This window comes from Gallus gallus, chromosome 10, assembly GCF_016699485.2.
Source record: "Gallus gallus isolate bGalGal1 chromosome 10, bGalGal1.mat.broiler.GRCg7b, whole genome shotgun sequence".
Taxonomy (NCBI): domain Eukaryota; kingdom Metazoa; phylum Chordata; class Aves; order Galliformes; family Phasianidae; genus Gallus; species Gallus gallus.
In genome coordinates, this window is record NC_052541.1 from 17374407 (window position 1) to 17397694 (window position 23288).

Sequence of the window (23288 nt, forward strand, 5' to 3'; positions counted from 1 at the left end):
GTCTCCGTTATGTCCAGCTTTCTCCCTAAATCTGCCTCTCAGGATGTGTCATCCTGCTGCATCCTTGTGCCTGTGCTACTCACTGTGCCTATCACCACTCAGGAGATAATCTGGAGTAGTCTGAGCAGCGCAGAGAGAGAACCTGTGAGCAGCTAACGTTACAGGGAAGTAGTGTCACAGTCTTTGACTGTGTGGGTCATGCTGATTGTGCTAAAATATCAGGCACCATCACAGAGCAGGTTAGGAATTGCTTACTGAGCCCAGGTCTGCATTTTCCTGCCAACCTGTGGATACTTCAGCAATTACTTTAACTCAGGTTAGTGCAACTCTGTGGAATGCTGAAACCGTTTCTGCATTTCACAAAAGGAAGGCTGTCTACCAAGGCACTAAACTTTCCTTAATCTTTCACTATTTCTGGGTTCTTCTTCTATTTACTAGAGGTGGTTCTCACACTTTATTTTGCCATGTGTGGTTTGAATTGTGGCTCCATTAGTCTGTACGTTTGGTTCTGTTTTTTTCCCTTTCCTCAGTCCTTTCTTTAAATCTTAAGTTCTCTGGATTTACTGGGTTACCTTTGCAGCCGTATTCTCAACTCTGTCTTCCCTGCCCTTTTGGTGGGCTGTCTATCTCATTGTGTTATCTGAATGTGGTCGCAGGAGGTCTATGTTGGAAAGCTCATCCCTGTTTTGTGATGGCACCTTTGCATTTTCAGACCGTCATTAAACTAAACTGCTTAAAGTTGATATTGTGAACTTAGCTTGCTTCTATGGATGAGGAATTGGCAAAGAATTCAATACCAGAGCTGTTGCAGCCATTTCAATAGATCCATGGGCATATTGAAAATATGTCGGTTTAATGCAGGTCTATTGTGCAAGCAGCATCTCTTTTTACCAGCTGGGAAACTTAGGTTAGGAATGTGCTTCAAGCTTGCACGCTGCAGTTTGTACTCTTTACCATCCACCAGGCAGCATCTGCAGATGTGAGAGAAGTGGTAACATGGCAGGCACCTTTCCTTCAGCAATTAGTTGCTACGTGGGAAAAGTCAGTTGATTTAGAAGTCTGGGGGAATTCAGTAAATTGATTTAGTTATTTTATGCTTCTAAAGTCGTAAATTAGATGAAGTTTTTGTCCTGTGTCAGGTCTGGGGGTGTATCTGTCTGATGACTTGTATTCTGCACTAACTTTTCTCTTGACTCCTTCCATACGTGGTTGCTTACATTCTTGTAACATCTAAAATTTTTGTAAAAACTATAAATTCAGAACAGATTCATCATTTATAAAAACAAACTTTATCAAGATAATCTAAAATAACATATATCCTACATGCTTTGGAAATCCTGCAGACCACAGAGAAACATTTTACCTAATACAGTATTACACCCTAAAAACAATACAGTCCTGCCAGACCACAAAACATCCGCAATTTGGGACAGCAGATGTTTCTACACATGCTTCTTTTTAAGACCAAGAAGCAACACAAGGGAAACTTTAAAAAACAAAAAAAAAAAAAAGAAAAAGAAAAAAAGTTGAACATTGAGAAAGAAATGTAATATTACAGAGCTGGAGGAAAACTGGATGGACAGAGAGGTTTGGGTAATTGGCCTGAGAGTGCTAGGAAGATGTTGAAAACTATTTGTCAAATGGAAACATATGTATATGAAAGAGAAGTTCTTTTTTTGTTTGTGTAATTCTTTCATAAATTAGCTTTTTCTTTACAATAGCATTTGCTGCAAGAATTGATTTGAAATTCAGAAAATCCTGTCTTGCTGTGCTTGAGAAGAATAACATTCAATCATTCGATTATTTGTTTGCAGCACTGGATTACCCCATTGCCTTCTAATTGTTTCTTAATTTTATTTTAACTTCAGCTGATCCCACGGTTAAGGACTTAATTGGAGGCTTCACTGCTCTGCATTACGCGGCCATGCATGGGCGAGCGAGGATCGCGCGCTTGATGTTGGAATCGGAATATAGGAGTGACATTATTAATGCAAAAAGCAACGACGGTTGGACTCCCCTCCATGTAGCAGCCCACTACGGCAGAGACTCGTTTGTCCGGCTCCTGTTGGAGTTCAAGGCTGAGGTTGATCCGCTCAGTGATAAAGGTACTACCCCGCTTCAGCTGGCCATTATCCGCGAGAGGTCAAGCTGCGTGAAAATCCTGCTGGATCACAATGCCAACATCGACATTCAGAATGGTTTCCTGTTACGCTACGCTGTGATCAAAAGCAATCACTCGTACTGCCGAATGTTCCTTCAGCGAGGGGCGGACACAAACTTGGGGCGCTTGGAGGACGGACAGACACCCTTACACTTGTCTGCTCTTAGAGATGATGTGCTTTGTGCACAAATGTTGTATAATTACGGAGCGGACACTAACACAAGGAACTATGAAGGACAGACCCCACTGGCTGTTTCAATAAGTATTTCTGGAAGTAGCCGACCCTGTCTGGATTTCTTACAAGAAGTGACAAGTATGTATGTAAGAAAAGTTAATCACTGGGCACGGTGTCCTCTAAAAGCCTTCTCTGAATTTAGCCCAGGAGAAAAATGCTTTCTCTCTGCCCCTTGACGCTATTGAAACGCACTATAACGTTTCTGGGAAGGTGAAGGGATTCTGATACTGGGAATCTCGTACTTGGCAAAGGTGCTGATGTGAAGTATATTTCATTTGAACTAGTTTTGTCTAAGTATCAGCAGGAAGCACTAAGTTAAAAACAAAAACCAAAAAACCAAAGTGAACTGTAAGAACTAGTTTTATTTATGACCTTAGCGTAGGATGTTTCCTGCTTTTTGGCTTTTATGGGGGTCTTCTGCTGGGTTAGCACGCCGCAAATGCTCGGCAGTCGCTGGCTTTGTCCTCTGGCAGCACAGCGCGGGCAGGGAAGAGCTTTGCTGCGGTTTGCTCTCCCACATTCCCTCTCCTTCTCACCTCCAGCAAACAACAAAATGCTGCAGCTTATTCCTGCACGCTGAGGGGGATTCACGTGCTATGCGTGGCTTTGATTTTGTTGCTGTCTCCAAAAGATGGAAGATTTGAACTTGTCGTTACTTCTGATGCTTAAGCTGAGAGTGTTCGCATCAGTCTTGCTTATTGGGTTTTGGTGCTAGATATCTGCAACCTTTCTTACTCTTCCATTCAGCCTGTAATGTTGTAATGGTGTGTTTTATAACTATAGTATTACCTAAAAGCACTTAGGAATTGCTTGTAGTTTAGCAATTAGCAGTTTACTAACTCAAACACGGTGGCTTGATAAATGATCATCTGGCTAGGATGATCTTTACATCACTGGGAAGTGTGGGGTGTTTCATATATCCTTTCCCCCCCGCCCCCCCTATGGTTCCTCTTATTTCTTTCTTTATGTGGTGGTTTTGGTTCAGAACTGAGCACCCCATGTTTTCTGAAGGTCAGTGTGGGTTGGGGTGAATCAGCTGAGATCTGTTCCCAGTAACTGACACAGAAGCGTTTGGAGTTTCATTTTAGTCTTCCCGACGTGCTGCTATTTTTGCATCTATCTTGAAATACAAAGAGAATTTTTTTGGAAAGGTGGAAGTTTAAAAAAGTCAAATAGTCGCTTCTATTTCTTATTACTTTACTTGACCTCTTTTTGTACATGTTTCTTCTTGCTTTTACTTCTGGGAGCCTCTCACTATATAGGAGCACAGTCAAGGTTGTTAGTAGATGATAGAATATACAAATTTGCTTTTCTTGCTTAAAAAAGCACAAAACAAAACAAAACAACCAACAACGAGAATAATAACTCTTAGAAGGTATCCATAAGCACAGAATTTTAGATCTGCTTCAGTTTTTCCCTGTTGCTCCCAAAGCTGGAAATCACTTCGGCAACTTCAGCTGAGGTTGCAGACTCTGTACCTTAAGGGTCTACGTTCTCATGTCATTGAAGTGAGACTAAGTTGTGCTATAAAAAAAAAAAAAGCAGCTTAATTTTGTGGCCAGTGTAACAGCCCTGGAACTCTTCCAATTTTGTGCTTATGGAGGGAGATCTGGGAAAGCAGGGAGGACGAGTGCTGACAAAAAACACTTCAGCTTTGTGCTTCTGAGCAAAATGATTATGAATATGTGTTTACAAACAGCTATAAACAGACTGTGCTGCCCTTATTATAAATCTCCAAACACTGTCTTCCACTGTTTTCATGAATAATCACTGCAAGGAGACGGTGTAGGAGAGAGAAAATAAGTAGAAAGGAGCTGGGGCTTTGGGAGCGACGGTCCCAATTAGATCAGCCCTCACGCAGGGAATTGCTGAGCTCCGGCCCTGCAGCACTTCGGGGAGAATCTTGTTTCTCCATCCATCGCAATATGGATTTACTCAGGGAAAAAGGTTACAGATTCTATAGCATTTGGGTAGAGTTTGTACTGTAACTTTCTTGCAGCTGGTAGCAGTGCCTGGCTCTTAACAGGAATGTGTAGGTTGTTTACTTGGCCATCGTACTGCAGAGAGTTGTACATGCTGATGTAGAAACACACAGCTGTATGTTTTGTGTGCGTGCCCAGAGCTCTGAGGAGTGTCTCTGACAGTAAAACAGGAGCTAGTTCCTAGTTGCATTAGGTCTAATTATTCAAGATTTCTTAAGTTTACAGATAACACATTCAAATTCTGAAAGCATCAAACTGATGCGTGCCTTCTAATGAAAGCAGTTGCGTGCTTCAGGGAAAAGGAATACTGTTTAGCAGTCTACATATGCAGTGTAAGTTGCTGTGTTTTTAATTTTTTATCCTCGGAAAACATTTTTACAGTTGGGTCTACCAAAAGTGTGATTGTTGTTTTGTTTTGGTAGATCCTCTAATGGTTAATAATGGCATCCTGTAGCCTGGCTCGCTAGCCGTGCACAGCAGGTAGGAAAGCACAGTCTCAGGCACCCCTATATTGGTTCTTAATAGCCTGTAGGAGGATTGGGCACCTTTGGGTTTTGTTTTTTGATGCTGGAGGTCTGATATTCTTCCTGGCTGTAGGCAGAGATTCCTTTACTCTTAGAGTAATTCCAAGTGGAACAAAGTCACTCTGCAGTTGTATCTCAATGTTTAAGCATGAATGTCGAAGTTGTGAACAGTGGTGTTTTTAAAAGTGAGTCTGCTGTTGGTTTGATGTATAAACAGTCGCTCGTATCTCCTTTTTTTCTTACTCTTTTGTTTAAAAAAGTAAGTCTCTTTTTGGGGGAAAAAACCAAATACTGAAGATAAAAACTGCTGAATGTTTTTATCACCTTTCTTTTCCTTTTATTTTTTTCCTTTTATTTTCTGTTTTCTGTATTAAACTCCAAAAGGATTTCTCACTGCCCACCATGGTATCTGAGATCATCTGATAGAGTGTTTTTTGGATATATTTCAGTTGTACCAGAGCGGTCCCTGCCTTGTTAGGAGTGTTAAGCTTGGAATGCTCTAATGCAAAATTAAGAGATGCATTTATATAATACCAAATGGAAAACTTAAAGGAATGCATCTGTATATAGTGAATAGAAATCCATTTATTTATTATTATTTTTCTGGAGGTGTGTATGCATTAGCTTTGTGTATGTGCATGTATGGGCCAAGATGGGATATCGATGTTGAAGGGGATTTGCGAGTATTAAAACTTAAGAAGAGGATGCTGGAGGCAGGGGGGGGGGGGAAAAGCCATCAGTGTTAGGGGAGATAAATCTTACAGACTGAGTTTTAGGTGCTAGAAATTCAATTCTGATCTCGAAAAGGAAGGGAAAAAGCTTGAAGCCTTCCCCAGTTCCCATAGTGCTCATTTAAGGTAATGGCCGCTGGGATAAGGTGGCAGAGGAGCGGCTGCTCGTCTGCATCAGCCTCAACAGTGCAGCATGGCAAGTGTGGTAACACGATCAGGGAGCTGATTGCAGGCCTGGATCGGGATCTAAGGGTCACCAAATGAAGGGAATTACAGATACTTCATCTGCATTCCGTTTTATTTTCCAAAGGGTGAATTATACTGGCTTTGAATAGGGAGCATCGTTTTCCTGTCTAGAAGATCTGTGTAGCACTGTGAGCACACAGAAAACTTTAGACCAAAGTCCTGCTAAGGATATCCTCATACTCTTTGTCTTTACTCCCTTTGCTAAATAAATATAATCATCACTTGAGTTGGATCTATAACAAATACTGTTTGAAACACAATTACTTTTCACACATTGCAGGTAACTGTTTCTTAAAAACCAGTATAGTTCTTGATAACTATAAAAACATGGCCCACGTCCCTGTCTAGAGGAAAGGGAGGTAAATTTCCAGTCATCATTTAACTCTCAAGTTTGAATTTCCTAGTGTGATATTTCAGAACGTAGTTGCTAACTCAGGCTGCAGTTGAAGCCAGCCTTTACTTTTCAGACCACCGTGTCTCCAAAAGTAGATGAACACAGTCAACATTCTTACCGAGACTGCTGTGGAAATTCATTTAAGACTGAATTTAAGGGTTAATTATGAAATATTAAAACAAAATGATGCAAGCCTATAGTTTATTGTGTTTAGTAATAAGATTTTTAATACACCTGTTATGCTCAGTGTTGAGTTTTCTGCCATTCTGCTCTTCCAAATATATATTTTCAGTCCAAAAAACACTCCTCCTTGGTACGTATTTTCTGTGCCAGAAACACTGAAATTTAATACACATCTAAGAATTATTGTAAAGTGTAATTTTTTCAAAGAGCACTGGGTATCTAATTAAAGCCCTGTTACTCTAACAGGGATGTACAGACCACAGAACTGAAGTGGAGCTTCTCAGAAAGCCCCTCTGATATCCAGTTAAAATAGCAAATTAGAAGCTGTCTGTCACGTTGTCGCTACTAGGCGAAGAGCATGTTCACTTTCTCACTGAAGACTTTGTCTTCCAATCTCTCCATAAATACAGTCCTGCGTGTTATATTGATATATTTCAGGCCTGTAGATTTGTGATATTTGTTTGTTTTTTTTTCTGGCATTCTCCTCTGTAGTTATATAGCTGTTGGTTTGTAGATTTGTGTGTGTGTTTGGGGGGGGGAGGAAGGGGGTGTTTTTTATTGCTTGAGTATAGGAAAGTGCATCTCCTGTGCTGTTACAAATCTCCCATTGCAAGGACTGCCTGAATTCCTGCTCAGTTCAGCGGCCAGTTGCTGGGTGATTGCATCCCTGCAGTACGACCCTGTTGGTTTATGTGTCCTCATCTCTGCGTTCCCTGAGTGATGGTGTGTTAGACTGTGCTGCTACCTCTTGGGGTGTGCATTTCCAGGAGATAAGATCGATTTTTTTTAAGTTGTTAATATCTTTCCTACCTCCCTTTACACCTCCAACTCTGGCAGCCCCCCAAGCTCAACCTGATGTCATTGCTAAGAGATGGACCCAGCAGTTAGCTGCAGGTATAAATACTTACCATCAAGGTCTTAAGGAACTCAGCTGCCACCCGCTATGTATATACATCACCTTTCAGTTTTCTATAGTGTTTCACAAATCTTTAAGCTTCATTTGTAGCTAAAAAGAAACTGCCAAATGGCTTCTTGCTGCTGCTTGCAGCCTTTCACAGTTCCCAGGCGAGGCAGAGGCTCTGTTTGAGAAATACCACTGCAAGCTTTCTGGGGACGTGTATTTAATATTGCAGACAAAACCGTGGGCAGCTTCCAAAATACAAAAGTGATGTTCCTGTTCACTTCTGAACTTCTTCAGAAACTGCTTACACACTGCAAACCAGTGACACCATTTGCTTTTCAAAGCACTTCTCTCTTTTTTTTTTCTCAGTAGGTGGAACAAAAGATCGGGAAGGATTTCCAACAACCTCTATGTGTGTAATTGCAGTTACTCCTGAGCACTCTCTTGGCTCTGCCTGTGGCTTTGCTTTGTGCAGGTGCAGGATCTTTGGTGGAGTACGGCAGGAATCCTTTCTCCACTCTCACACTACTTTTGCTTAAAGCCTTGTGGCAGTCTGCAATAATCAGTGTTGTTGGAGGAATTGGTCTGTATTCAAGGACTGGTAAGACACAGTACCCGTTAGGTGAGTTAGTCTTTGTTCCTGGGGGACACATCTGCCTAGGAGGGATGGACTGGCACAGTTCTCAGTGGTAAGCGGTGGAGCTGCTGTTATGATGACATAGGTTCTTTGTATAGGGAGCAAATCCTAAACAGAACTTTGGTATAGGGAGCAAATCCCATCCTGAACTTCTGCAGAATGTGTTGGGTGAATATTCCTGTACTGTGTGTGGCTGTGGTCAGTGGTGTGTACTATACAGAAGGATGGAGGACTGTATCCAAGAGGTATGTGGTTACACACATACATGACAAAGGATTGTTGGTGTTTATTGGAGAAGCCTAACATTTCCTGGTTCTTGTGGTTCTTTTTCTCTTACACCTGAACCCACAGATGCAACTTCTTCAGATCACTGCTGCCAGCAAAACTTCTGCTACAGGCTGTTGGCTACTGATGGATAAGTAGTAAGTTAGGTTCTGGTTGCATACTTCTAATTAATATGGTGGGGACTGACATAAGATAGAAGTTAATGGGACAGCATTCACAAAAATAAAATCTTCCCCTTAAGTTTGATGTACCAAGTGATATTTGTGGTTGTGCACAGAGTCGGAGCAGGTGAGCCAGGTCCTGCTATAGAAGGGACAGCGCTGTGCTTTCCCTGCTACTGCATGTCCTCATTGCAGAGCTGTCAGTGTTCCTCTATTTACAGTGCATGTCCTAAAAAAAAAAAAAAGCTTGGCTGATTTACCGTGTAGGATGCATGGAAAAAGAAAACACTGCAGAAAAGAAAAACTGGGAACTTGATTTTTATTTTTTGTTGAGAGCAGTAAGGCTCACTGTTTACCTTGTCCCTTCCAACTCTTGGAAGTAATGCACGCAGATGTTAGAGAAACTGTTTGTGCTCAGTAAAGCAAGAGGCCCAAGTTTAGCTGTATTGAAATGGAGCTCGCTGTGAAATTACTTGAGGGTGTAATGGACACAGCCATGAGCAGAGCTGGGGCTTGCCTGGAGTCCAGCTCTGTTGGGAACAGATTGTCTGCAGAACGCCTTGGGACTGTGGGAGGAGGGGGATAAAGCACAGAGTGGGAATTCACAACTAACTGTAACGTGTGCTTTTTCTTTTTCCTCTTGTTTTTTACCAGGCAAGGCCAATCTATTAATGACATCAGCTTTGAAATCTGTTTTTTTAAGGAAATAATTATTTAAGGGAAAAAGAAAACAACAACAAGAAGCTGTAACTTTGTGAGCACCTGAGTGGGCACCTGAGTTAGGGCAGTTTCTTACATCCTGAAGCCTTCTGTTTGTAGAGAGTAAAATTAAAAATCAAGTCCTCTTTATTTTATAATCCTAAATTCTGTGTTTCTTCTGCTTGGAAGAAACTTCTTTAATATTTAGGAAACTATGCAAGTGCAGTGGTGGGGATTTCTGCTTCCCATCGCAGTACATGGGATGGGCAGTGGAACAAAGACGAACTATACATCTCTCCTTACGTAACTAATACTCTTAATTTATTTGCTTATCACCACGAAGCTCGCAAAATAAATCCTCTGAAGTATCAAACTTGTTTCTGTGAATACCCAAGCGAACTTCCAGCTCCCAGCAGCTGCAGGTGTTGGCTTGTGTAACAGCCCAGCACAGCCCTGCCCGCTATGGGCCAGCAGCGCCGCTGGGCTCAGCGTGTCCTTTTGACACTGGATCAGGATTTTTTTAATTTCTTTTTTTTTAAGGTGATGGGAAACGGAACTGCTTTTATGTAACTGTTCTGCTTGACGGTGGTAATTAGGTCAATCTTACCTTTTGCAGTTTTCTGTTTCTTCCTTTAATTCTTTTTTTAGCCTCAACAGCTTTCCAAACTTACGATGCAGGATATAATCAGAATTGCTGCTTTCTAATCACTTTTAAACAGGCTTTATTCATCACTTAACTTGCCTTACTTTGCCAAATTACTAATAACATTTTTCATTTGCCAAACTAAGGTTCACTGACATTGGTTGGTAATCCTTTATTTTTTTCCTCGTTTTCATTCAGATGCAACCAAGAATGAGTAAGTGTTCTAGACACCGTTTCTAATAAATCACAAATGCATTAATAACCCTGGAATTTGCAAGGCGTGACCTAAGACACCAACAGCCACTGGATGCAGCAACTGGTGCTTAACACTGGAAATGTCCATTGTTAACGCATTCCCAGGAAATATTTTAGGCTTACTGGGGGAAAATGTCATAGGTTTGATAATCGGGTCTTTTTGAGTTAGCTGATGACCAATTCCTCCTGGGTGTTTTAAGTTGTCTGTTCTATTTTCCTCTCAAGTAACCCACAGGATGTTAATTAAAAGGCATTAATTTCTGAAAGCAGAAATCATTGTCTCATAGCTGTGTTATTGTGTATCCTCATACAAAAAACAGGGTTTTGTAGTCCTTCTTAGCCTCTGGCCCTGCTGCTTGCAGTTAACTTGTGAGGAGGTGCATCCTTTTTGAGTCCTGCTTGCATTCACATTTAAAGCATTAGAACTATTTCTTTATCATAATTAGGATCCCTCTGCTTTGTTTCTTATAGCAAGTAACATTTCTTTCCCTGAACCTTGAGCATTCAGTTGTCCAGATAGTCCAAATCCATTCCTTGCAGTGGGAAGAGAGTTTGCTAAGAAAAAAACACCAGGGGAACAAAGTAATTGCTGTATTGCTTGTATTTGAAACCATGGCCGAGGTATATGATTAAAAATACACTTATATTTAGATACTGTGCTCATAAATGTGGTGAAAGTATTACAAACTGATATGAAGGAAAACTCCAATTTTCATGCTCTGTAATTTCAAATCTGATTACTTTAAAAATGGGCCAGGACTATTTTCCTGCATTACTTCTGCTAGCTTACCTCAGATAATTTTAGTGCTTAGGATAAATCCAAGTGTACACCTGTCCATCAACCCATTTCTATAGAAAAACCCACACAGAGGAGTGGGGAAAAAAAAGGGGGGGAACTGGCTATAAGAGGCAACTGAAACCAAGTCCCAAATGCCCAAAGTAGAAAACAGGAAATAGTTTCATAATCTCTTTACTCTGTGCTTAGCAAGAGCATCTAGTAAACTCGTAAAGTCAAGGTCTATGGAGCCAGGGCTGCATTGGAGCTGACTGCCAGCACTGTCCTGGTGGAAGGCAGCTCTGCCCTGCAGCCCTCCTATTGCATGAGGCTGAGGCTGGAGAGTATGTGGCTAAGTTGCTTTGTTAATGCACTTCTGGTGTCTCTCAAAGAAGCCGGTGTTCAAACAGCTCAGTGCAATTGCTGTGCCATCCCAGCTCAATGCAATTGGTGTGTTCTTTGTAAAGGCAATACTGGGTTACTGTTGGGTTGATGATGGGTTATCTTGCTATCGACACCATTCTGCCAAGCACTTTGCATCGGACCATCACGGGGTGCCGTGGCTGCATAACTCCTTTTGCAGGCCATAACGCAGCCAATAATCAAAATTATTTGTTTAAAATAAATAGAGTAGAATGAAGAAGGCAGGCAGGGAGTGTGGGCAGGGGGTTGGATTGGCTCCTGGTGGGGAAATTTTTAATTAGTGTAAATGTTTAATTAGAGTCAATGTCTTCAGCTTTGAAAGAGACACCAAGCATGAGTGGAGGACGGGGTGATAGGGAGGTATATAAAGCCACGACTGCCACAAGAACTATTATTCATCACTTTTTTTTGCAACTGGAAGAATGCGAGGCACTCAGCAAAGCAATCAGGAAGTAGATCTAAAATAAATAAAAGTGCTTTGTAGTTTTCCAGCCGACGCCTCGTTACATTGTGAAATGTGTTGCCACAGGATGTTTTGGATACTGGAAATGTGAATGGGTTCAAAAAACATTAGACAGATTTACAGGGGGCACAGCAACTGCAGGCCCACATCAGCGGGGGCCCTGCTGCAGGAAGGCTGTGTGCTGAAAGCTGCAGGGGTGTATTGGGACAGGGTTTCTCAATGGCTGTTGTTCTGCTCTTATTTTTTCTTTCCTTTCTTGGGTCCATTGCTGGGTACTTTGTGATGCAAGGCTAGATTAACTTCTCCTATGTTATAGTGCATGGAGGACTGTTTCTCAAGGTGGGAACCAGTCGTTTTGGAAGACCCTTGCTAGAAATCAGCGTGATGTCGGTGAAGCTCGTCTGCTGTGGACAGTGGTTAACTCATATTTTCATCCCTTTCTGCTTGATGGGGCTGTGGCTGCATGAAGCCTAAGGGCTTTGTCTTTTCATTAGAAGGGAAAAAGCAGTCTTCAACTCTGCCACGCGATCCTCAAATAACTTTGGTAAGCCTTGCTCTCCTAGGGGACTGCCTCTTCCCACTGCAGACGAGCATACTAGTTCTTGTCTGAATGTTTGAGAAGAAGCAAGACTGCGTTTTATTTTTTCCCAGGTGACACAAGGATAGAAAAAAATGCACAGATTAGTTCTGCTGCTCTGCAGACCCTTGACTGTATGCTGCCGCCTCGGGGGAATCCTCGCATGGATAATGTCTCTTTACATTGACATCAGTAAAATTGTGTGTGTGTAAATGGCAGTGCTTTTAGGATTCATCCCTTGATTTCACTGAATTATTATCCGTTAGAAAGGTACTAATTTCCACCTTTTGTTTTAACTTTTCCCTTCCCTCTGCCCATGCTGTTTCCTTCTTCCTCTCAGAAGACAGCAGTTCTGTTATTTTACTGACTAAATGATTTCTTAAAGCATGTTTAAAATGTGATCATTTTACTTTTGTGTTCCTTTTCTCTTTTCAGGACAGCCCAGAAACTTGCAAGATCTATGCCGAATTAAAATCCGACAGTGTATAGGCCTTCAAAACCTAAAACTACTTGATGAACTACCCATTGCCAAGGTTATGAAAGACTACTTAAAACACAAATTCGATGATATCTGATATCCATGAAGAGAAGAACTCTGAGCAAGATTAGTTATATTCCAGATACTGAAGAGGCTTGTTGCCTTGCACAAAGTATATCCTATGCAAATTCTGATTTTTCTGTGAAGTCAGAAGGCAGGTATACACTTCCTTGGGTTTTTTATACCACATGCTAGAAGGTCTTAATTTTTGGTTTCTTGGTCCAAGTTTACAAGGTCCAAGCTTTCTATACGATGTTACATTTTAGAATTTGCTGTTGGGTTTTCAGTTGTTTGTTTTCACATCCGGTGTGCAGACTTGCAGTGGAGGTGGAATGTGGCCTAACGATGGAGGGGGTTGCTTTGAATTGGCATGCTGAGCAGAGGTTTGATAAAAATCTGGAAATCAAGGTGCCAGTCCTGCAAAAAGATACCGATAGACCTCTGGAGCCTGGTGGTCTCCTGGGGCTTTTTGTCTCTACCAGGGTGGATGTTTTTGCAGGATAGGGAAGAGTTGATAATCAAAATGTAATTGGGTACTGTATGAGGATAATTCGGACATTTAAAAAGTAATAATATCACTCTTATTCAATTCAAGGGTCTTTTTATTTTGCCCTCTTCCTCTTTCCTGTAGTTCAGATGCCCATCAAATTCAGCCCTCTTTGCTGACGTTCCCTGTACAGCAGGCGGCTCTTTTTGTCTCATCCTAACAGTGCTGGAACACTACGAAGAGGCATAGCCTCTGTATTTTTCACATTAACTTAAGATTAAAAAAAAAACAAAAACTAGACTTTTGAAGCCAATGTATTGTTTCTCATACAGTGCCTCCTGTGCAATAATCTTTCTGATGTATTTTCCCTTTATGTGTGATTTTTTTTTTTATTCCTTCCCCCCCCCTCTATTCCTCATTTAGTCTCAGTGCATTATTTGTGAGAATAGGAACTGCTGCCTCGCTGCAGTGTTAACAGGACATTACTGAGATGATGGTGGCAGTTGCTGTTCGTTATTAATCCCCGAATTTCATGAATGTATAACCTGCTTTATTTCACTTTCAGTTGGAATTCTATCTATGGGTTCTCAGCCAAATTACATCCATTTAAAAAAAAAAAAAAAAAGAAAAGAAATTGGCCAAGCCCTTTATTTTAAAGATGAGTTTTGTTACTGCTCTGAAATTCAATTTATTTCAGTTTAGAGAGTGGGAAGTGCACGTAAGTGGTGTTCAGCTGCACCTCATATGCGCACAAACAAGAAAGCACCCTCTTCATATTGGAAGTTTAAATTCTGCAAACATCAAGTGATTTCCTAGTAATCTAAAAGCAGCAACTGAAAGGAGTACTGAAATTTGGCTACTGGATGTGTTCTTCATGCTAGGTATTAAAAAGATCTGTTGAAGAGTTTTGTTTCTGATCACAACAAATGAAGTTCTTGCTATCAAAGAAAGATTGGGCCAAAATTTGAAGTTGTTTCACTCTCTTTATTTCCAAGAGATTATGGAGTCATCACCTGGTTCTTGCCAGTGTCTTCTCCTTTTCTTTTGCCATCCCACTGACTCCAGAAGAGCCCTTCTAATGTCAAGAGTGTTTTGTACCCATTATACCAATGGAAACGGGGTGATGAAAGGGACCGATGGTGGCTTTTAATTTTAACACTGTCACTTTCAAAATATTTAGTATTAAAAATACTAAAAAAAAAAAAAAAAAGGGCAGAAGCAGGTTTACTCACATTGCTTATCTCTGTTAGTTCATTTTAATACCCTGGGTTCCGGTTCCTGAAGCATGAACCTTTTCACTGATAATGGATGCAGCAGAGCTATGGCAGCAAGAAGGCTTCTCCCTCCCTGCTGTGCCCAATGCTGCGCTAGGCTTCCAAACCAGAAGTGATTTTGGAGATTGGTGGCTCAGAGCATTGGTGATGGGATGTGGAACCTCTTGATCTCCAGCTTGCACCGGTTCCAGTGCAGCCCACTCAGCAGGACATGAACTCCAGGTTAATATGAGCATTGGCAGTACTCATGGCTGATCCCAAAACTGCACCATCCGAGCCTTGGCCACCAGTAGAGCTTGGTGGGGCTCCAGCCAGGTGATGTGTGGGGGCAGACTGAGCGTGTGGCTGAGGTGTGCTTGTGAGTGTGTGATAGTGCCCGTAGGTGTGGTGGAAGCAGGAAAGGTCAGCCCTTATGGTCTAAAAGCTCTGCAGAACTGAGACATGATGAAAACTAAGAACTGGCGGGTTTGAAGCATGAATCTTCTCTTTTGTAACACAAGATCAGAACCTTAAAACTGCTTCTTGTTTTTTTTTAAATACTTAGTATTGTACACTACACTTGTAAGTTGGTCTAAACCAATATCTTTTCCCACTGAATTTTTACAGTAATATTTTCTAAGGTAATCTAGAATATATTTTAGTTGCAATCTATATTAAGGCAAATTATTTGTTCTGTCTGTTGCTGTGACTGAAGAAAATTATGGAAGACTTGTTGGTAACAAGGATGCTATTTAATGAAGAAATGTGTAATTCCATTATTTATTGTTTGAGGTTTGTTTTTTGGTTATTTAAGTAACTGACGTCTAAAGGGAACACATACATTTCAGGCCAGTAAAAAGCCTTTCTTTTAAATTCATTTTCATCCTCTCCTCTTTCCCTTCCCCAAGGTGGAGGGAAGCCCTCATCATTTCTTATATGTCAAGCCACCTCTTGCAGCTGGTTTCTCTGACCTCGATTCAGCAAAGTGCTGCAGCACATATATCTCTGAGCCTGCTGATAGTCCTTGTTGCTATCTTAAGTTATACGTGTGCTCAGTGAAGTAGGGTTACTTGTTAATCCTACCCAAATTTCATGTGGAATCTGGTCTTTTTTATTATTTAAATTATCATGCACAAATACTTTGAAGAAGTAAACGGACTTTGTTTTTCATTTGGACTAGAATGTGGGAAGAGAAGTGCATAATTCAGATTTGTTATGTAGCCTAGATCCATTACCGTAAAATTCACAGTTGAACACTTCTAATAAACCTTAAAAAATTGGCAAGTACACCAAAGAATCAATATGAGTAAAAGACTCTGATCGTTAACAAACTGCAAACCTCATCCTTTAAAACAAAGTGGAAAGTTTTTGTAAATATTTGTTTATAAATGTACAGCAGAGTAAGAGTGTTTTTTAGATTATTTAATTACCATATTTCTAAACTATTTACATTATAGACAATACTTGTTAGTTTGAAAAGCTCTTGAGTGTGTTTTTTTGGTTGGTTTTTCTTTTCCTTGTGGATTTGTTTCTGGCTCTCTGGGTTTTTGTTTTTTAAATTCATTATCACTCATGCTTGGAATAACTTTGGCTTCCTTGGGATAGCGTGGAAAATTCTTTTTTTGGCTCTAGTTGGCTATAGTAGGAGAACACATCTGGACAAACTCATCAGGGAAACACCCTGAGGCAAAAGAGAATATGTAGCATGTTTACTAAGGAAGACCTGGATAGGTGAAAAATTGGGGATCTCAGCTTTCTCAGTTAAATCTGTCCAGGGCCCACAGTGATGTTGTGATGAGCAACTTGCACCCTGCCCACAAGTCTGGCTTCCATGCAACTCTGTGTTACCAATGCCATGATGTATTTTGTTCTTCCTTTGCAATGTAAGCTTTTGCTTTTGGATCAACTCAGATTTAAAAGAAAAAAAAGTTTAAATCTGGTTTAAAACCTTTTTTTTTTTCATTTATGTTCTATTGGTTTCCAATGTAATGTTTTAATAACATGATACCACTTTACACATCTCCTCTCAATGTTTGTCCGTCTCTTCTACTCCTTTTACCGTCTCCTGTGCATGTGATTGTGCCAATGCTTTGGGTATTGCAGTTTGGCTCCCCTGAGTAGCAGCTCAGATGTCTCATGCACTAGAATGTGCATTCTACCAGGAAGTAAGAGCATAAAACTCACTACACATTAGAGCTGGGCTTCAGAGGGGAGAACGATGTGCTCTCACTGTGAATGGTTTGGGTTTTCCCTGCTCTGATTCCTGTGTAACCACTTCAGGGCTTTCCAAAAGTTTTGCCTTTTCTCCCTGAGTTCATGTGCTGGCGAAAATGAAATTGCCCATACAGAGGTCATATTTTAGGAATGAATCTGTTTTGTGTCCATTTACCAATAAAAGTTGAGTAAGGGGATGTATGTGAATATTCCTGGCACACAAATGGGAACTGGAAGCAATTGGCTTCATTCATTCATACAAGCCAAAGTTGCAGCGAGGTTTTGAACTGTTACAAAAAAAAACCTGGAGAAGCAGCAGAGTAGCTTTGAAAACATAAGCTAAAGGGCTGAGGGGAGATGTTTTCCATTGCCCGGTAGCACACTGCACACACATCAGTGGAGTACATAAGCTGTACCGTCAGCAGTTGTGTTTAGAACTGTTGGTGATGGTTCCTAACAGACCGGCCACTGGTGTGTTTACTAAATGCTGTTAAAGACTGTGTTCCTGTTTATGTATCACATTTCCCATTTAAGTGTTCATTTGTTAAGTTTAAAACAGTGGCTAATGTTCCTACTTTATAAAAAAGAAAATATTTACAAGCTGTTGACAAATGACATTGTTTAGAATATGCGGTCTATACTGGTGTAAGTGGGTGATAAGGAAGTGTACTTATATAGCAAAACACCTTTTTTCTTCTTACAATAGTCCATAGCTTTTTAATTTACCATAGTTTAAAGCTTTTGCTTCTTTGAGAGCAGAAATGATGGAGCTGATGAAATTGAGGGAGCTGAGGTCCGTGCTGCCTCTGCCATGTGTTCCCCCAACCACCCGCACTGAAGCATTTAACTTCTTTGCTTCTGCATGGGTTGAGGCTACCACGGCCTCAAAGGCTTTATACAACTCTTTGAAACTAGGAAAGTATTGAAAGGTGGAAGTTTGTTCCGTATCGCTAGCATATTGAGCCTCTTCTGTATAGTTGAACTTCTTGGCTCGTGTTATTAACCGAAAGAAAGCTCAAGATGTGATTTAATCTCATAAGAAACAAGCCAGATATGTGCGTTGCTTTATGAAACCATGCTACCAGGAATCCCTCAGCCAGTGCGTTCCCCAGGGATCCACAACGTGCAGCTGGAGCAGCAAAAGCTTGGGATCGAAAGCTATGTTGTCTTTTATTGGGAAGTCTCCAGCTGTCTAGCAAAGAAATGGGAACTCCAGCTGTTTCCTCCACATCTGGGCTCTCCAGTGCTGCTGACTGCTGTTTGTGAGGTCCCAGGTAAGTTTTGAACACCGAAGGCTTATCTTCATGTTTGCAAGAGGATCGTGTGATGCATCTACTGGGGGTAGATGCATTCTAAAGGGTCTGAAAGCACCTCTATGCCTTCTTGAAGCTCACTCCGTTTTTCTTTATAATCACGTTTATGTAGTCTTACAGCTAACATGCTTGAGAGCTACAAGTGCTACTGAGAATACTTTTTTCCCCAACTGCTGCAGTGTTTTTCAGACCTCTCAGCATCTGTGAGATATTCCCTAAAGGGCTGGGAAAGGGGAATGAAAAGCATTCTAGAAGGGAGATGCTGCAAAGAGGAAATGTAAGTCTGAAAACAGCTGATGTACAGCAAATAGAGTCTACTCTTTGTTCAAGAACACAACGTTGGTCACAACGCTTCCATTCTGACATGCAGAAATGGGTTTATTTGCACTCTTAGTACTCTCCAAATCTCACTTCCATTGACTTGTTCCTTGTATTAAATTCTGTCCTCATTTTTTACTTACACCACTGTAACTTGTATGAAGCCGATTGTTACTTCTCAGTTAATCTGGTTTAAAGCTGTTATTTTGCTCTTAGAGGTGGTTTGTGCCCTGATCCTGGAGACACCCAAGGTCAGGCTGGTTGGGCTCAAAGCACCAGACTGGGCTGTTGATGTCCCTGCTCATTGCAGGGCAGTTGGACCAGGTGACATTTAAAGGTCCCTTCCATCTTGAATGAGACCAAATATTTGACTTAAATAGCCAGCTTTAGCCCTGCTTCTTGACTTATGTCCTAACGAGGAGAATATTTTTGAAAAGCATTTCCAAAGCTGTTAATTCAGCCTACATTCACAACATGTTCAAAATACTGGGATGCAAATTGAGTAGCATCTTGTTGGCTGGAACAGTCAAAGCTGCCTTGTCACTAACGCATCTAAGCCTGAAGCGTGGCTGTTAACAGGACATGTCTGTGTCCTGTTCAGCTATGAGCCCGTTCTTTGTGATTTTTAGGCTCCCATCTGTTATTACCTGACTACAGCATTTGCATGGCATAACAGATTTCTTCCAGTACTTGATTTTAAACCTCAGAGTGCCCAGCTGGGGAGTATGGGCTATTGAAATGTGACTCCCAAGCCGTGCATCTCTCCAGCAGCTCAGCCTGAGCTCCATCTCCTACCTGTCTGGATACTGCTTGCCTTGTCATGGGTTTAATATTGCTGCTGGGAAGCAAAACCAAATTTTTAGAGAGCAATCAGTCTGAGAACAGTGACTGGGCTGTTTGGTAGGAGGATGAGGTTGGGATGTGAACTGTGTGTGAGAAAGAAAGAAATGTCTGGTATGGGGTTTGTTGGGCTTGGGAATTTGAGCCCCTTAGTATAAAATAATCTGCCTCAGTGTTTGAGTCTGTTCCATTTCTGGTTGGGTAAGCTATCTAATGATTAGTGAGCCAGAAAAGAAATGGTTCTGTTTTTGGATGGTTCAGTCACCAGTCCTGAGGAGTGGGAGGCTTGGATTTCCTGCTCCAAACTGGGCATGGCAGTGAAGGATTCAACTTCTTTTCTTAGTGCTGTGATTACAGGGTTGTAAAACTGTGACAACGTAAGAGAACACCCAACAAAACCCCCGCATGGTCTCCAAGGCTGCCCCAACAAACTTGTAGTGACATATCTGCATTATTAGTACTATGCTCTGTGTTCTGCTTCTAGTTGGTTCTTATCCAAGTGCACGAGATGGGTTGGTTTTCCTTCAGTTTCGTTGGTTGTTTGCAACCAGTATTATCAAACACTTTAATCAATTTCAAATAAGACATTCCTTGAAAGATGATCCAGATCAGGGCAATTTCAATTTGATCTGATAAATGGCTTCAGATGACCTCTGCTGCTAATTGAGTCTTACATTTTGTGTCGTCTTCTCCCCAGGCTTGGGTATAACGCTGATTATTTTTCCCCACAAGCCATTTTGCCAGAATTTTCTGAAATCTGCCATTTTGAGGGGTGAAAAACCCTTCAGTAAATGTGAGTTGCTCTCACAATTCTCTTGCCCACCTTCTGTCTTAGCAACAGAACAGGTTTTAATGAGAGCAGACCCCATGTTTTAAAGGGTGTTCTTGATTGCCACTACATTTTGGCCAGATGTTTAGTGTCTTAACTAAACTTTGTTAATTTGTAGTTGTCTTGTCAATAAAGCAGCTTTTTATCAGATGCAATGTAGCATAACGGTTATTAGTTATAAACATATATACAGCTGAGCTTGCTGGCTTTGAGCATTTCCTGTGCTTCGTGAATACTTATATAATCTGTTATGCAGGCTCAGCTGTTCTTAATTCTGATGTGATTCATATCGTGCTTAGAAATTTGACATTCTTGGCTTGTCAGAAATATTAATATATGTTAGTGCTATATCTCCTGAAAATTGACATGTTTTTTGCAGTGCTTTAATTTTCCCTTCTTTATATTGCAGCATTCCACATTGAGCAACGCAGCATTGTTTGCTTTTAAATTTCCCTCTTTCCCTCAATCTTGAGAAACCAGAAATAATTAGATTATATCTCTCTCTTGGCTCGTAGAGTTTTCACTTGTAATGAATTATGCCATGCAACACCGTATCCCTCCAGTGAGAATTTGGTTGTCATTGTTACGAGCTACATCTGGACTGGATAACTCTTTGTACTTTGTACTACAGAGACTCTTTGCCTGTGGCTTGGAGTTGGGAACCATACCTCGTCAGCATCTCAGAATAACTCCTTCTGTGGGCAGTGTCATGCTTGTCCTTTCTGCTGCAGACAGAGCTGTCACATGGATGGCCATGGAGCTCTAAGATGCCACCAAACTGCCTGGCCTCAGGCTTCTGTCTGCTTGAACCACATAATGACTCAATACCTGGATGCAAACTTATCTTCAGGACAAGGTTTGAATGCACCTTAAAAGTCCGTGTGATGGCAAATCAAAACCCTTTGCTGTTCTGCTACTCCTGTGTTTAATTATCCCACTGCAGAGGAGCTGAAGCTTTTGTTTTCAGGTTGAGTCTTTTGGCTGGGAAGTAACAAATGTTCTTGTCTGTGAAGTCTTTCATCTTGCTGATGATATCATTTTCTTGTATAATCGTTGGGGTAGTAAATGATTACTGTTCAGATGTCCTCTTTAGAATGAGCCTTAAGGAGTTTCTCTTTTATTCCCCATGGTGTTTTTGTTGCTGTCACCCTCTATGCTATTCACTCAATGTTTGTATGTATGGACCCACCAGTTCTGTAGTGAAGCCATTGGATTCTGACATTCTGACAAGGCCTTTTAAAAACAAATCTTTGGAGGATTCTCTTGTTGGTGAAGTAATGAAGAAGCAATGCAGTTTGGTTGCCTGAAGAAGAAAGCTAAATCTAGTGAGACTGTGGGGTTCAGATGTTGGGTTTTTTTTTTTCCTCCAACCTATCTTCTAGGTCAAGAGAACATCAAGTGCTCTAAGCAAAAGTACCTCTGTGCACAGAAACCTTGGAAGTCACTCTAATTGCTTGCTCCTGAAGTATTTCCTTACATAAGAGCCGCACTCAGAGCTGGTGCTTGAAGAAGTGCTCTTACTGAAGCATAAAGGTAGACTGATCTTGAATTTAAATAGCATTTAAGAGTTACGTTTCTCTGTGTGATGAAGAAAATGCACAGCTTGCTTTTGAAGCTTCACTTCTCTTCTTAGTTTCCTGTCTTCATCCACTTCTCCCGTCTCTGTTTCCAAGATATAGTAAGCAGCAAAGTCAACTTCTGAAACAAAACCAAAAAAGAAGCAGCTTTGAATTGAAATCTTGCATACCTTTGTATACTTTCGGAAGGCTGGGTTTGTACTACAGAGTGTAAATGAAGCCCATATATGGCCCCGCAGCCTTCTGTTGGTCTCTACACAGAGTGATCTCTTGCAAAGACAGGAGATAAGCTGCCACTTAGTTGGATTGCTTCGACTCATTTGTCACACCAGACCATGCTGCACCTTAGATGCATCGTATTTTAAGTAGCATTTATTCTCCAAGTAGCCAGTCCCAGCTGCCTCCCATTCCTGCAGACCCAGATGTGAGTTGCAGTACAATTCTCCCCAGAATGATGTATTGCTATCGTGACCTTGCCTTCTGCTCTAACAGAGGCTCATGGCCATAAAAATCACTTTGTTCGAGAGCAGTGGCTGTAACAAATAAGCTTAGCTAAACCATCACTTTTTCACTTTTACTGATTTCTCTCTTCTGATTTATGACAGAGGTTAATACGGAGAATTAGATTTCAGTGACATTATTTAAACCTCTTTATCCTTGTCTAATTAAACCAAATACTTTAAAGATGATTCATATTGCTTGACACCCTGGCATCCAAATGCTCTTTCTTTTAGATGGGAGGTAAGGGAGAAGTGCAGACTAGAAATTCAGATCAGCCTTCAATCCAGCCCTGCTCCATCACCTGTTGCAGAGCAACGCCAGTGGGCTTTGGAGGTCTGGACGAGGCCTGGAGGCAGTGGTCTTGTTCTCCTTGTACAAAAGCAGCTGGAGATGTGTTTAAGTGACGCTTTGCTTTCAACTTGTTTGTACTCATTGACGTTCTCCTGCAACAACTGCCTTTACCTGCTTGTTTAAACTTAGCAACTTCAGCAAGTCCCCACTGCTTAATGCCCTGTAATGCCTCCTCCCTGCAGGATTTACCTATAGGAAGAGCACAGCACTTCGTTGATGTGTGTTGTTGTCTCTGCTTGTGGGCTTTTCACAACGCTGCGGTCAGGAAGATGACAAGATAAAGGATGACTAGTTTAAATTTCCTCCCTCTTTTGGAAGAGGTGTAACCCCCTTTTCTGATTATATTTCCTCTCCCCTCTCTTGGAAAGTTTGACTCAGAGATCCATTACAAAGGAAACAAATTCATTTGAATTTCTATTGAACCTTGAAAAGCCGCTTTGATGGAGTTCTTTCTGGAGGCTTTCAACAGCCTTCCTTTGGCAGGAGGAGAAGACAAAACCAAGGCTCCTGGTCCCAGTACTCGGGTGTCAGCGGTTTGCCCTTGGCTCTTGCCCCCCTGTTGCAGATGGCAAATGAGAGCATTGCTCGTTCCTGGGGCTATGACGTGGGATCTGACTCCTCAGCAGTTGTAATAGTAAGAATCTACCATTACTGTTAGCTTATTGGAAAAAAAAAATGCCAACAGCTTTATGGTGCCTGGTGGTGAGAGGAAAACAAATAGGCTGAATGCAGCTCCTTGCTTTCCTGTCCTTTACAAGTTTCTGTTGTTCTAAGTAAAAAATTTGTCTACCC

General features: G+C 41.3%; 1 protein-coding gene across 6 annotated transcripts in view; it reads left to right on the forward strand.

Annotated features, from left to right (window-relative positions):
• Positions 1-16583, forward strand: part of ASB7 (ankyrin repeat and SOCS box containing 7) — a 30809-nt gene extending 14226 nt beyond the window's left edge. For 3 of the 6 annotated variants that reach the window (XM_040706364.2, XM_040706363.2, XM_040706365.2), the window contains 2 exons: positions 1869-2474; positions 12015-12337. In XM_040706364.2, coding sequence (XP_040562298.1) covers positions 1869-2474; positions 12015-12172 — 764 coding nt within the window. In that variant the 3' untranslated portion in view covers positions 12173-12337. The other 3 variants (XR_005862565.2, XR_005862564.2, NM_001012770.2) reach the window with 3 other exon arrangements.
• Positions 16584-23288: the final 6705 nt, after the last annotated feature.